The sequence below is a fragment of the Mustela putorius genome, unplaced genomic scaffold (assembly GCF_011764305.1).
Source record: "Mustela putorius furo isolate JIRA1106 unplaced genomic scaffold, ASM1176430v1.1 tig00003853_pilon_pilon_pilon, whole genome shotgun sequence".
Classification (NCBI taxonomy): domain Eukaryota; kingdom Metazoa; phylum Chordata; class Mammalia; order Carnivora; family Mustelidae; genus Mustela; species Mustela putorius.
Window position 1 is genome coordinate 15,542,916 of NW_025422005.1, and position 14,041 is coordinate 15,556,956.

At 61.3% G+C, this 14,041-nt stretch overlaps 1 protein-coding gene across 5 annotated transcripts in view; it reads right to left on the minus strand.

Moving 5' to 3' along the window:
• LOC101681560 (basement membrane-specific heparan sulfate proteoglycan core protein) overlaps positions 1 to 14,041 on the minus strand; it is a 98,799-nt gene that overhangs the window by 2,892 nt on the left and 81,866 nt on the right. For all 5 annotated transcript variants that reach the window (XM_045063928.1, XM_045063927.1, XM_045063926.1 and 2 more), the window contains 27 exons: positions 13,516 to 13,667; positions 12,944 to 13,085; positions 12,535 to 12,686; positions 12,009 to 12,150; positions 11,752 to 11,892; positions 11,320 to 11,454; positions 10,909 to 11,090; positions 10,380 to 10,575; positions 9,944 to 10,123; positions 9,367 to 9,627; positions 8,983 to 9,187; positions 8,345 to 8,442; positions 7,697 to 7,963; positions 7,085 to 7,194; positions 6,736 to 6,883; positions 6,529 to 6,645; positions 5,783 to 5,894; positions 4,942 to 5,086; positions 4,751 to 4,850; positions 4,486 to 4,595; positions 4,253 to 4,361; positions 3,597 to 3,695; positions 2,937 to 3,158; positions 2,413 to 2,657; positions 1,905 to 2,076; positions 1,658 to 1,780; positions 1,498 to 1,554 (listed from right to left, as the gene is read on the minus strand). In XM_045063928.1, coding sequence (XP_044919863.1) covers positions 1,498 to 1,554; positions 1,658 to 1,780; positions 1,905 to 2,076; positions 2,413 to 2,657; positions 2,937 to 3,158; positions 3,597 to 3,695; positions 4,253 to 4,361; positions 4,486 to 4,595; positions 4,751 to 4,850; positions 4,942 to 5,086; positions 5,783 to 5,894; positions 6,529 to 6,645; positions 6,736 to 6,883; positions 7,085 to 7,194; positions 7,697 to 7,963; positions 8,345 to 8,442; positions 8,983 to 9,187; positions 9,367 to 9,627; positions 9,944 to 10,123; positions 10,380 to 10,575; positions 10,909 to 11,090; positions 11,320 to 11,454; positions 11,752 to 11,892; positions 12,009 to 12,150; positions 12,535 to 12,686; positions 12,944 to 13,085; positions 13,516 to 13,667 — 4,122 coding nt within the window. The remainder of the gene's footprint in view (positions 1 to 1,497; positions 1,555 to 1,657; positions 1,781 to 1,904; positions 2,077 to 2,412; positions 2,658 to 2,936; positions 3,159 to 3,596; positions 3,696 to 4,252; positions 4,362 to 4,485; positions 4,596 to 4,750; positions 4,851 to 4,941; positions 5,087 to 5,782; positions 5,895 to 6,528; positions 6,646 to 6,735; positions 6,884 to 7,084; positions 7,195 to 7,696; positions 7,964 to 8,344; positions 8,443 to 8,982; positions 9,188 to 9,366; positions 9,628 to 9,943; positions 10,124 to 10,379; positions 10,576 to 10,908; positions 11,091 to 11,319; positions 11,455 to 11,751; positions 11,893 to 12,008; positions 12,151 to 12,534; positions 12,687 to 12,943; positions 13,086 to 13,515; positions 13,668 to 14,041) is intronic.

The following is a 14,041-nucleotide window of genomic DNA, read 5'->3' on the forward strand; positions in this document are numbered from 1 at the left end:
GTTTCCTCTGAAATCCTATGTATTTTATTTTATGTACTCAGTAGGGTCCAGATAGGGTGAGGAACAACTGTCCCTATTTGCTGAGTCCTGTCCTGGTTTTAGTTCCTGAAGTTCACATCCCGAGAGACCCCCTCAGCCCTGAGCAGACCAGGAGAGCTGGTCACCTAGGTCCCTGGCACATAGAAGTTTCAGAGCCCTTGTGTTCCCTCTCTCTTACAGAGGGGAGGGGAAGACAGGCTTGGGGTGGGTGTGAGCGACCTGCTCAGAAAGTGGGGAGCCAGCATGGCCACCCAGACCTTTAGGCCCCAGTGTCCATACTGGGTGTGGTTCCAGCATCCCCAGCCCTACCTGCTCAGACCCATCTTCAGGCCAGTGCTGGTCCCTGTGGGCCTAGAAGGGTAGGGGCACTTGGCCACTGTCCACCCAAAGATGCGAACAGTGAACATTTCCTGAGCACCTACTGTGTGCCAAATAACCTACGAGGGGTGTCACAGCTGGCTGCAAGCACCCTTTCATTTAAAGGGATCCTTACAATAATCCTGTGGCTTAGACATAATGTTAATAAAAGCTAACATTCTGTACCTACTGTCGACCAGACGTTGTTCTAGGCATTTCGAGTACATTAAGTAATTGTATCCTGACACAAACTTTTATCCAACCCTTGTGGAAGAATGTCACTCCTCTTTATTTTACACATAAGGAAACTAAGGCACAGAAGGGTAAGTGACTCACCCACCGGAATGCAGCTAGTAGGCGGCAGGGCTAGGATTTCAATCCAGAGCCCGTGTTCTTAGCTGCTCTACCACTACTGCTCCTATCACATTAGTGAGAAGGAAAAAGATGGCTATATACAAAACAGTTAGCCCAGCATCCCTGAAAGTTTAATAAACACTGATTTTTTTAAAAAAATGATCACTGCGGAGCGCCTGGGTGGCTCAGTTGGTTGGATGACTGCCTTCGGCTCAGGTCATGATCCTGGAGTCCCGGGATCGAGTCCCACATTGGGCTCCCAGCTCCATGGGGAGTCTGCTTCTCCCTCTGACCTTCTCCTCGCTCATGTTCTCTCTCACTGTCTCTCTCTCAAATAAATAAATAAAATCTTTAAAAAAAAATGATCACTGCTTTTAAATAGCCTGTGGAATCCTTGAGAAGGTAGGTCTTGCCTTGTTCATTGTGTATTTCCTGCCTCAACGGCAAGGACGGGCACAAAAGAGTTTGTTGACAGGATGTGTGAATGTAGAGGAGGAAACTGAGGTCAGAGTGGCTCAAGGACCCACCCCGGGCGGCCTTGCCGGCTCAGCTAGCCAGAAGTATCGGGCGTGCTCCAGCTCTGTGTTGCTGGGCTCTTCTTTGTTCCCTCACTCTGAGCCCAATGAGCCTCTCGCGTGGCCTTGTCCTGCTCACAGGCCAGAAACAAGAGTGTGGGCTCCTTGGGAGATGGGCTGACATGGGAGGCCAGGGAGGAGACAAGCCTCTCTGGCCACAGGAAGTACATACCGTTGCCCCCGCTGCCTTCCAGATGCCACTCAGACTCTGCTGTGCCTTGTCCAGGGCCTATGAAGAGAGGCAGGTGCGGTCAGCAGGCGCAGACACTGCGGGCCCCGTGTGTCGCCCCCAGGGCCACAAGTGGGAGGTGGGGAGAAGCCGGGACAGTTACCTTGTTGGCAGCGGGGCCCAGAGAAGCCGGGGGGACAGAGGCAGCGGGTGCCCTGGCAGGTGCCCCCGTGTAGACAGGGCTCAAGGAGCCAGCAGGGGTTCTCCCCATGTTCACATAGGTCTCCTGCGGGCCAAGGCACCATGAGCAGGTGTGGGTCAAGGCAGCTGCCCCTCCTCTCTGCACCCTCCCCTCGATTCCCCTGCCACCCCCCGGCGCCAGAGCCAGGGTCAGGGGTGGGCTCGCACACCTTTGAAGCCGTCTGCACACAGGCACTGGAACTCGTACTCGCCGGCTGGCATGCATGTGCCACGGTTCTGGCAAGGCTGGCGCTCACAAGGGGAGCCGCTGTAGCACTGCCCGATGCCCCGGCTGCCCAGGAAGCTGTAGGTGAGGTCCAGCCGCTTCCCATTCACGGACACCTGTGGCACAGGGACGCTGAGGGGCTCTGGGCATACCGGGGGCAGAGGCCAGGCTGCCCAGTGGAGGGTAGCTGGGAACCCAAGTTGGAACATGGGTGTTAACGGGGGTTGTAGCACAGGCGACGGAGGAACCTAAGCTGAAGACCTCCTGTGTGCCAGGGATATCCAGCACGGTGGTCGCTCCTCGATGGAGTGACCCGCTGCACAGAGGAGGGAACTGAGGCTGGCAGGAAAGTGCCCAGGCTTGCTGTGGGGTCAGGGGTAGGGGGAGCTGGCCTGCACCCTCTTCTTCCCTCCCCTCTCCTCCCCTGCGGGCCCCTGGGGGCTGCTGCTCACCTCGCCCACGCAGCCACGGAAGTGAGTGCTAATGTTGGTGGCCGGCGGCAGCCGCACAGAGGGCTCCACGCCCCCGAGGTAGAGGAGTGTGTGCAGGTTGAGGCCCTGGCTCTTGCCTGGCGAGGAGCGCAGCACTGGGGGTCTGCTGTTCACGCGCAAGCTGCCGTCCTTGTTCAGACGCTCGGCGGACACTCGGTGCCAGTGGCCCAGGACCAGGGGCTCAGGGCTCCGCAGCACGGCCAGCCCTGGTGGGGGGATGCCAGATGGGGATGGCGCTCGCAGAGGGTCCCTCCTGCCCACTCCATACAGGTACTTGAGCGGACAGGACATTCCAGGAGGAACCCGACAGAGGCCTAGGAGACTTGCCCAAACTCCCATGTGGAGAACGGATGTCACTGAACAGGGGACTCGGGTCGGTCTGACTTCTGAGGGTACTCCTCCAGCCCTCCTTAGGGCATGGGGAGCCGAGGTGGGTGCACAGCTCGGCGCCCAGAGCCCATCTGTCCTTGGTGTCCCACGCTCACCTGACCCTAACTCGTAGCGGAACTCCAGGTGGCCGCCGACCATCGCCAGGGACACGAAGTCCTCCACGGGCCCACTCTTCCCCCCGCTGAACACCAGGATGCCGTCGGGTGCCAGTGGCTTGAACTCCACGTCCAGGCGCAGCTCGTGGTGTGTGTTGGTGAGTGCGGGCAGTGCCAGGTAGGAGCCAGTGCCCGACATGGAGGGGGTGGTCACTGTCACACCTGCAGCAGCCACAGCTCAGCCAGGCTCAGAGCGGGTCCCAGCTCCCCTGCCTGGCCCGCTCCAGACCCTGGGGCTCAGGACTGGCTGGGTAATAGCTACAGCTGTACAGGAGTCCCTGCCCTCAGGCCCCACAGAACAGGCTGGAAGGGGGTGGGGGTGGGGGGGTGGGGTGGGTGGGTGGGGGTTGGGTAGGTCAGTGGGGTGGGGTAGGTCGGTGGGGGTGGGGTAGTTTGGAGGGGAGAGTGGGGAGGTGGCTTTTACAGACCCTCCTGGGAGGGATTCAGGCTGGGCAGAGGTTTAGCCTGGTGACTTTGAGGCCTTCTGGCTCTGGACTCATGTTATCATCCACACAGCCCTTTGTGACCTCCGAGTGTCCCTGCCCAGCTTCCCCCCTCCATCCCGGGCTCCCCCAGGGACTCTGGTCTAGCTCCACTCACCTTCCTCACACCTCACCCCTGAGCGGCCCAGGTGGCAGTGGCAGGTGTAGCCTCGGCCATCAGGCCGGTTCACACAGGTGGCGTCTGGCCCACAGGCCTCTGGGGGACAGAGGAGCCAGCAAGAAGGACACTGAGGTGGCCTGGGAGAGGGCGGGGTCCTGATGCTATAGCCCTACCTACTGCAGCCCCAGAGCCATGACCAGCCTGGGAGGACTGCATCCGGAGACTGGGCAGGAGGAACGGACGACAGCAGGGTAGGGGGACACCAAGGAGGCTTGGTGGGGGACAGCACAGGAGGGAAATGCAGGAGTCATGGGGTAGCCGTGTGCGGTGCTGGGTATCCGGGAGGCAGGTCATGGGCGACTTTGGTGAGAGTTGGGAAGGAGATAGGTGCCTGGGGTGTTAGGGGTGCCCGGCAGCAGTGACAGGGGTAGGACGAGTAGCTGGGCACTGGGGTCAGGGGTGAGAACGCGGGGAGCAGAGTGGGTGTTAGGGTGGCAGGGATTGAAGTCAGTAGCTGTGAGGAGAGGTGAGCACTTGGGTGAGTGACAGAGTGAGCTAAGTAGGGTCAGCCCTGGGGTGGGGGGGATGGAGGAGCTGCTACGGGCAGAGGCGAGCACTTGGGGCGGCAGTGACCGGAAGGGTGGGTCACACACCTGGGTGGCAGTGCAGGGCTTGGGAGTGCTCACAGCGGCTCCCGGTGAAGCCGGCCGGGCAGATGCACACATAGCTGCTGCTCTCCGAATCCTGACATTGGCCCCCGTTCTGTGAAGCCGCCCCAGAAGTCAGGCAGAGAACCCCCTGGCTCTCCCCTACTTCCCAGGGTGGTCATCCGGGTGGAGGGGCAGCAGCTGGGGGTAGTGAGGGGCGCATGGTGTTGTAGGGTTACCTGGCACGGCCGGTCCCGACAGGTGGGGCAGTGGGAGATGCCGTGCGCTGTAAGGTTGAGGTCGTGGAACACGATCTCCTCGCCCTGGATGCGCAGCTCCCGGACACAGCCTGGGTGGTGGGGGACCATGATGAGGACAGCGGAGGGTGCCAGGAGGCCTGCCCAGCCCACAGCCCACACCCCGTGGTGCTCCCAGACTCCCCATAGGCTCTGCCAGCCGGCCTGCCGAGGCTCGGCCAGGCATGGAGGCCGGGTGGGGGCTCACCTACGAAGCCGCTGCTCAGCCCCGCCTTGGGGATGGCATCGTAGTCGGGGTAGCCACCCAGGTAGAGCTCCTCGTTTAGGTCCAGACCCTGGAACTTGCCCTGGGGAGTGGAAAAGCCCGGATGGCAGATGGGTTGGGCAGAGGAGGGGAGGGGGCTAGAAGTGGAGGTGGGGGGGGCAGTGGGACCTCACCTGAGAGGTCCCGTTGACCGGGGCCAGGCTGCCCACGATCAAGGAGCCCTGGGTTAGGCTGCGCAGCAGGGTCACGGTGTGGAACTGACCCAGCGCCAGCGGCATGGGGTGGCGGATGGTGGCCATGCCCGAGCCTGCGTCAAACCTGCTCCCCAGGGTAGGGCCGGGGTGGGAGAGAGCGTACGGGGCTGGTCAGAAGGGCCGGGCAGGGGGCCCAGCCTGGGGAGAGGTGATGTCACTGTTTCCTGAAGTTCTGATCTAGTTCCTGTCCCTGCCTTGTCCTCCCCCATCACCCACCCCCAGCTCACCCCAACCCTGCCGCTTCCTCAGATCCTTTCCTCCCCGACACACCCCCCATCCCTAGGGCTTACCCAGAGCAGCCGCGGGGCACTAACTGCCCTTGGCTCTGTGGCCCTGGGGATCACCTTGCTGCTTTCCCTCTTTATGGCTACTCTTCCCCAGCCAAAGTCATCTATTGCCCCGAGGGCAGAACTCGATCTGTCTGTATCAGTGCCTGGCACAGAACAGACAGGTGTCCAGCAAATAGTTTTTGAGCGAATGAACGGACAAGTCCTGGTCTGCAGGGGTCCCACTCAGCAAAGACATGCTCGGCACCACTGAGCATCTCGGCCAGAGTTTTGTGCGAGTCTAGGCGGCTTCCTCCCACGGCGGGCCGACACACAGCGCCCGCTCCGGCAGATCGGGCGGTCACCGAGGGTAACGGCCGCGCCTCCTCCATCCTCCTTCATTCGGCTCAGTCCGGGGGTGTGTGCCTGACTGAAACCCCGCAGTCCGGTCCCCAGCCCCCTTCCCTCGTAAATGGGGAGGGCGAAGGTCTCACCGAAACTCGGGCCTTCCCCCGACGAGGCCGAAGGAGATGAAGTCAGGCTGCCTGTTGGCCAGGTTGGTGGGGCTCCCTGGGATCTGCTTCTGGCCATTGTACAGCAGCATCCCTTGGGTGGGGGGAGGGCACAGCTGTGTCGGGGCCCCCCACCAGCCACAGGCTCCCTGGCCACCTAGCCCCAAATGTGAGTGACCGCAGCCGGGGAGCGGTCACTCTCCAGCTCCTGTCCCTCCCTCCACACGCCCTGCACAGCCAGGCCTTCTCACGGTCTCTGGATCGGACTGGCTCAGAGCGCCTAAAGACAGGGAATTTGCTTCACTCACACCAGAGGGCCTACCTGAAGGAAGGCAGGGAGGCAGAGACTCACCAGAGTAGAGCAGGAGGCCTGGACAGTGAAAGTCAGAGAGCCGTAGGAGATGGAGAGGGAGAGAGAGAGAGAAAGAGAAAGAGGAAAGGGAAGGCTGAGAGATGGAGACAAAGGACGGAAGGAGGAGAACAGAAGGATCAGGAAGCTGGGACAGGAGGCTGCGTGGGGTTGTGCCCGGCAGAGGTGGGAGGTACTGCAGAGAGGGGCAGAGAGACAGGAGGAGGCACAAGGGAGGGCCCAGAAGGCAGACCTGGGGCTTGCAGGACAGAGGGAGCTAAGGGAGCTGGGTAAGACCCGGGGGTCACCCGATGGCTCAGATAGTGGCGGGGGTTACTCTAGGAGATCCCTACCCTACGGCAGCCTCTCTCTGGCTTACCATCAGCTGAGTCGGGCCGGAAGGTGATCTTGATCTCGAATTTCCTGTAGGCGTCTTTGATGGTGGGCAGCGGCAGGAAGGAGTGGGGGGTCTGCGTGAAGTAGGGCACCACGCGCTCTGTGGGCAGGGAACGCGGTTAGAACCACACCTCCCCAGGCAGTGGGCAGGGCGACTGCTGAGTCTGGAGTCGGGAAGGTGTCGTCTTACCTGGCACCTGCAGGTGGGCAAAGGCTTTAACCTTGCCCTGGCGGTTAGTGGCCGTGCAGACGTAGGTGCCTGCGTCCTGAGGTCGGACGGAGGGCAGCACCAGCATGTTGTTTTCCAGGCGGCTGTCAGGCGGCAGGTTCCCATCCAGCTGCAAACACACCCACAGTCCAGAGCCGGGCCTTGGCCCGCCCCTCCGCATGGTCTGCCTCCCACCGTGCCGCAGGCCGACCCTTGAACACTGAGCATGAGCTCTGTGCCGAGCCCGGGCCAGGTCCTGGGGGCACCGAGATGGTGAAGACCCAGCCCCTGCCCCTCAGGTATGCCCACTGTGCCCCTGCCAGGCACGTACCTTGCTCCAGGTGATGTCAGGGGTGGGGTAGCCAGAGGCCATGCAGGGGAAGGTGGCTGCAGAACCAGCAGGCACACGGACCTCTGGGGGTGTTGAGATCTGGGGCAAGGCTAGGAGTGGGAAGGAGACACCAGCCATCAACATGATGACAGCCACCATTTGAGAGCCCAGGCCGTGTCCTGACTCATTCCATCCTCACACTGGCTCTGAAGGGAGACACTGCGTCCCCAGGTCACAGATGAGGCTCCCTGCTGGTTGCACACATGGACGGGGCAGTCGGGGCTCAGGGACGGGTCCATTGGACTCCGCAGCCTGAGACGCTTCAACACACCCCGGGGGAACGCTGTGCCGCCCCCCACGGCTGTCAGTCTGGGGGCAGGTCGTGGGGGTTGGGGTGAAAAGGAGCTGCCTTTGAAGACACAGAGGCGTGTCGGCCCTGCATTCTCTGTTCTTTCGCACTCTCGTGTGTCTGTTTTGTGTTTAGGTCATCTCTGCCATCAGACTGGGCTGTGGGGCTCCGTCATCAGAGCAGGTGCCCTCGAGGGTGACGGCTACGTGTCCGCTTTCCTGGTGATGCCCCCTGTCCCCGCGGAGGTCCCTGCTGGCCTTCACCTTGCACGAGCAGCAGCACGTGGGACTGGGTGGTGCCGGCAGCGTTGGTGGCGGTGCAGCGATACTGTCCTGCGTCGGCCAGCTCCACGTGGGCGATCCTCACAATGCCTCCGCTCTGCACGATGCCGGGCCGCAGGCGCCCCCCGACTTTGCTCCACGTCACCTGAGGCTTGGGGTCACCCAGGGCCAGGCACTCGAACTCCACGGCGTGGCCAACCACCACGGTCTGCACGGAGGTCCGGATGTTGATGAGCACCGAGGGCAGGGCTGGGGAGGAGGGAAGTGGAGGCAGCGTGAGGCCAGTCTGCCACGCACCTAGCCCAAGGACATGAGCCCGGAGCCCCCAGTGTCCATGTGCTTTCTTGTACATTCGCTCCTGAACACTCGCACTTGTCTGCAGGTTCCCTCACTTGAGTGTCTGCTGTCCTTCTGCATTGGTTGGTCTGAGCCCCTACTCGCTGCCCCCATCTTCTTTTTTCCTCTCTCCCCTGCAGTGTCTGTCAGGTCTCCTGTACTGTGCTGGACTCAAGATAGCATCGAGTACTTCTCTTTATTCATAGACATTTAAGGGGCTTCCTGGGGAACACAGTCCCTGGGCCCTCATCTCTGTCTCCTGCCCTTAGGAGGGGCCCGAAGGCACCAACCTACCTTGGACAATCAGCTGGGCACTGGCCTGGGCCTGTCCCCACGGTCCATGGGCCTGGCAAACATATGTCCCTTGGCAGCTCTGGTCCAAGTTCTGGATTCTGTAAAGAAAAAATAATAAGACATCAGCAAATATAAACAGCTGACAAGAATGCTTTGCAATGGCACAGAAGTTCAGAGCCATCAGAGGTTAGTACTGGCTGTGAGCTTCTGGTCTCCCATGAACTTCATGAGGTAGGTAAGGAGTAGGGTAGGCCAGGAACACAGACACACGTCACCACACCCATCCTAGGCCAAGACCATGGTCAGATCTCAAGATCTCACACCGGTACAGAGCAGCAGAGCTGAGACCTGGGTCATGTGTATGTATCCAGCCTCGGAGCCTGTCCCCTCTCCCCTACACTACTGATCAGGATATAAACAAGAGCCAGTATTTACTGAAGGCCTTTCACGTGCCTTAGATAGTCTCAAGTGGTCTCATATAAGCCGTTGTATGTGTGAGAACATTTGGGCTCAGAGAGTGGAAGAGACTTGCCCAAGGACACAGTTTCATCTGAGCCCCACGGGATGAATATCCTAACAGCCCCCATGCACCTTGGGCTGAGGGGCTCAAGCTCAGTCTGGCCTACCCCCCGGCTCACCGGAGCACCCCATCGTGCACACTGTGGCCAGGAGGCAGCTGACCCCCTTCCTTGATCCAACGGAGCTGGGTGCCCCGGTCAGCGGGCACGGCACAGTGGAACTCAACGCTGGCACCTATGCTCTTGGTCTCCAGCTGAGGTGTGACTTGAACGATGGGCGTGGATCCTGCTGGGATAGCAGTGGCCGGGACAGAGCCAGAGGAGCCTGTGGGGACATGTATGAGGTTCTGTGTGTATGCGTGTGTGTGAGAGAAAGAGAGGGAGAGAGAGAGAAATGTCCCTGATATCTCCCCTTCCCAGGATCCAGAAAACCCCCATCTTAGCACGCAAGGAATGTTCTTCTCCTAGAAGCCCTTCTGCCCTGCCTGAGCCAGGGCTGCTCACCTTGAACAAGCACCTGGGCGAAAGCCTCTGCCGAGCCCACCTTGTTGGTGACCCGGCAATGGTAGCGACCTGAGTCCTCGGGGGCCGCGGGCTCAAAGCGCAGCATCTCGTTCCTGGCGGTCACCCTTCCGGGGAGGCTGCCACCCACGCGACTCCACTGGAAGCTGAGCGGGGGTGTCCCATGAGCCAGGCACTGGAGCTGCAGTGTCTCCCCTGCCCGCACCGAAGCGTACTCCGGGACCGTGGTGGCGTATGGTGGGCCTGGGGGCAGGGTGGGGACACAGAGGTCAGGGCAGGGAAGAGCAGTGGTCAGGGTGGGAGCAGCTGTAAGACACAGGTGTCCTGCCAAAGGATCAGGAAGCTGAATGGTCTGCAGCAGAGGGCTGGGGATGAGGGAAGCAAGGATGCCAGGAGGGGAGGTGGGTCTCAGACAAGAGCAGGCTCTGGGGGGCTGCGGGGCACGGGGCCCTCTGCATGGCACTCCTGGGGTTCTTCCCAGGATGTAGTCCAGCCTGGGGGCTCAGACCTCCATGCAAGGCAGAGAGGGTATCCCAAGGAGGGTGGGCAAGTGCCTTACTCTCCACGTGCAGGGCGATGGTGGCCTCGGCGTGGCCGGTGGGGCTGGTAGCATTGCAGATGTACTGGCCTGAGTCCTGCTGGGCTACGCGGGGGATGATGAGTGTGTCACCTTCCAGTCGGTGCTGCCAGGGCAGCGGGGAGCGCAGCTTGGACCAGTGGATGGTGGGTGTAGGGCTGCCTGCAGAGTGGAGAGAAAGATACAGAGGTCACTGGGCTACCCTGGGGATGAGCTGGGCACGAGACTGGTGAGGCAGCAACCGGGTGGTCTCATCCCTTCACAGGGTTCCTTGAGTGGGCACCTCAGCCATCACTGGGTGGTGCCAGCAGCGAAGTCCCCTCCCTGGGTACACTATCATCTTCAGATCTCACGTCTACCATTCAGGCCCTAGGGCCACACTGCTCTGCCTGCCCCAGGTGCCAGCCCCCGTCCACACCTGTGGCTGAGCAGCGCAGGGTGGCTGTGTGTCCAGCCTCTATGGTCAGCTCGGCTTCTTCAACTTGGACCTGGGGGGCCCCTGGGGCCACGGCGCCCGTGTCCACGATCACCTCCACCTGCTTCTGTGCTGTGCCCAGTGCATTCTGAGCCAGGCATACGTAGGTGCCCGCATCTGATGGTTTAGCCGATGAGATCTGGAAGAAAGCAAGGATGCTGGGTAAGTGGGCACACATAGGCACCTGGGCATTAGCCCCCAGGTCTGGCTTGCCTTTCCCGCTTCCCTCCGCTGCCAGGTCTCCTGTTTGGCTGCTTGAGGGCTCCTATTCAAGACATCCAGCCCATTAGTCTGCCCAACCACTTGTCCATCAACCCACCTGCCCAGCCCCCATCTCCCCCCCCATTCACTTACCACACATCCATCCATCCTAACCACCCACTCGCCCATCTACCCATCCAAGCACCCACCCACCCGTCCAACCATCCTTCCAGCCATTCCTTCTTCCTTCCCAGGGGAACACTTGCCTCACCTGCAACACTGTGTGGCTGTCCACGACCCCATACAGCCGCTGCTCCACGATGGTGGGGGCACCAATCCGGGTCCAGCGAGCCGAAGAACGGGGCTCCCCAGCGCTGACACATTCCAGGGTGACGGACTTGCCTGCTTTCACCCGCACGGGGCCCTCGGGGAGCACAGACACAGTAGGGGGCCCTACCCAGAGGAACGACATTGCTAACACACAGGCAGGGCTCTACCCGTCACAACCCTTGTTTCAGTAATTGCCCGGTGGGGACTCTTCTGCATCAACATGGAAACCAAGGCCGAGAGGGAGAATGGCCAAGAGGGAGGTGTTGGCTAGAGGCAGAATTGAAACTTGGAGGTCGTGAGCTCAGAATCAGGGCTGGAAGCAGGAGGCAGAGACCAGGCCAAAGCTGCTCACCATGCACGCTGAGGTTCACGACGCTCTGGGCCATGCCGTAGACATTGGAGGCCACGCAGCGGTAAGCACCATGGTTGCTGGGCCGGGCGCCCACAATGGTGATGATGGAGCCGTTGGGGCTGATGTGGACATTGTCTGTGGAGTTGGCATGGGGCAGGGTATGGTCAGTGAGGCTGTCCTTGTGCCTCTGTGATGACAGTAGGTGTAACTTGGCCCTGCATCCCCAACCCCTCCATCCTAACTCACAGGGTCCCAGGTGGCAGATGGGAGTCCCTGGAGACTCCCGGGTTCAGCCCTCTCCCCATGCACCTAGGAGACAGTGAGGCCCCGGAGGGGAGGGGCCTCCTCAGCCTTGGCCCCACCCACAGCAGCGATCCCATCTTCCCAGTGGCCTCTAGGATCCTGCTCACCTCCCCCACCCCACCAGCTCACCCTCCAGTGCTTGGTTCCGGGTTCTCCACTCCAGGCTGACGGGAGCTGCCCCGTCGTGGATGAGGCACTTGAAGCTGGCATCTTGTCCCTGCTGCACAGTGCTGCTGGGCGGGTCGACAGAGATGACAGGGCTCTTGAGGCCTGCGGGGTGAGGCAGGCAGGAGGCTGGGCATGGGTGGGCCGGCTTGGCTGGGCACCCCTGCCTCAGCTCCACAGTCTCCCCTTGGGCCCTGGCCTGCGGCATCTGCCACACTCACGGTAGGAGGACCCTGCGCTGGGAGGGACGGTGACTGTGAAGGAAGCCTCCTGCTCAGGGCCGGAGCCACCAACAACGCGGCATACATACTCCCCGGAGTCAGCAGGAGAGACGTGGTGCAGCCGCAGCCGGGAGCCGTGGGTCTGGGAGCGAGGAGGGAACAGCCATCACGCCAAAGTGCCTGGGGCCAGGCGAGTCCCCAAGCCCGCTATGGCAGGGGCCAAGCTTTCCCTGGAGTCCCAGGAGCCCAGGGCCCCAGCTGGGAGGGAGGAGGGAGCTTCCTTTACCGACTCCTATATGTCCAAGCAGCTCACTTGACAGAAGAGGAAATGATCTTGGGGACAACTCAGTGGCATGGCCAGAACACCCAGGTCTCTTACTACCCCACTGAGCAGCTCTGCTCCCCAAACTATGGTGTCCCCTGGGGTCCCAGAGGAGGCCTGGGCTCACACGAGGTTTGGGGTGCAGAAAGCAAATGCAGGTCGAACCCAGCCTGCTCCGGAATGCTCCCCATCAGGCCCCTGTACCTGGTGCTGGGCAGGGAGGCTGTCCCCACGCTTGTACCACGTGACCTGCGCGTGGGCCTGCCCGGGCACCACACAGTTCAAGTCCAGAGTCTGTCCTTCAGCCACGTGGGAGGAGGAGGCCTCGATGTAGATGGGCTGGGCCAGTCCTGGAGCTGTGGACACAGTGGGTGGGTGAGAAGGGTGAGGCTCCCGGGGACGAAGGCAGGGACTGAGGGCAGTGGCAGTGACAGGATGCCTGGGGCTCATGCTACCCAGACCCAGGGCTGGTCCCCCGTGGTTGGTGGGAGATGCTGGAGGACCTTCACGGAGCCGAGAGCCAGAGCCCTGCTGGAGAAGCAGGGGAGAGCAAGGCCAGGAAGGGATTCTGTAAACCTGTGTCCCAGCATCACGCACTGCTCCTGTCACTCACCAGGAATGGGGCCCGGGCTGGAGGCCTCAATTGTGACTCGGACAGAAGCCTCCAGGGTGCCTGAGCTGCTGGTCACTTGGCACGAGTACTCTCCAGAGTCAGCTGGGGACACCTGGTTCAGCCTCAGCAGGGGTCCATGGACCTGACCAGCATCAGGGCAAGGGCAGGGAGAGTGAGCTGGGGGGCTGGCAGCCATGGCCTTCAGATGCCCAAGTCCTCTGCACCCCAGGACCGTCACATATAGTTGTGAAGGCCACATCCTGTGCAGGGCGACCCCCTGAGGCCTTAGTGTGGTGTACGCTGATGACTTTTTTTGTGGCAAGAAAAAGTCTAACGTTCTGAGTAATAGGTGCCTTTTTTAAATTGCACTCAGGTGCCGGGAGGCCGGAGGTGGCTCTGCTGTGCCCAGCCTGTTCTTGACCTCCTGACTCCCACTGGCCTCCACTGCAATTTTCCCTAAAGCCCCGGATGTTGGAGCCACTTTCCCTCCTGGCTAGAATGAGGCAGGACTGTTGGGCAGGTGTGGGGTAGGGTGAGGAGTGCCCACATCTTGCTTTCTCCAGACCCCGTACCTGGTGCCGGGCAGGAAGGCTGCCCCCGCGCCTGTGCCACGTGACCTGGGCGTGGGCCTGTCCAGGGACCACACAGTTCAGATCCAGGGTCTGTCCTTCCGCCACGTGGGAAGAGGAGGTCTCAATGCGGATGGGCGGGGCTCCGCCTGGGGCTGAGGCACAGGAAGAGCTCAGTGAGCTGGAGCTTCCACCCCTCTGCCCTCAGTCCTGACCCCTGGGTGCCCAGATTTTCAGACCAGGGGCCAGACCACATACGGAGAGATGGCCTCGATGCCCCCCACGCTGCCCATTCCTCTGAAGCCCAGGGCAGCTGGGCTGGCCTGGGGGAAATGGCACACCCCAGACCATGGCCCCACTATCTCTTGTTGTGCTTCCAACATCATCAGTGGCTGGGCCCCAGGGGCAGGCACCTCCAAACAAATCACTCATTTTTTCCTCAAACTTGAGCAATGTGTGCCTAAGAACCCAGACTCCAGGGCCAGATTATCTGGGTTCAAGACCCAGCTCTGCCATTCAGGAGCTGTAG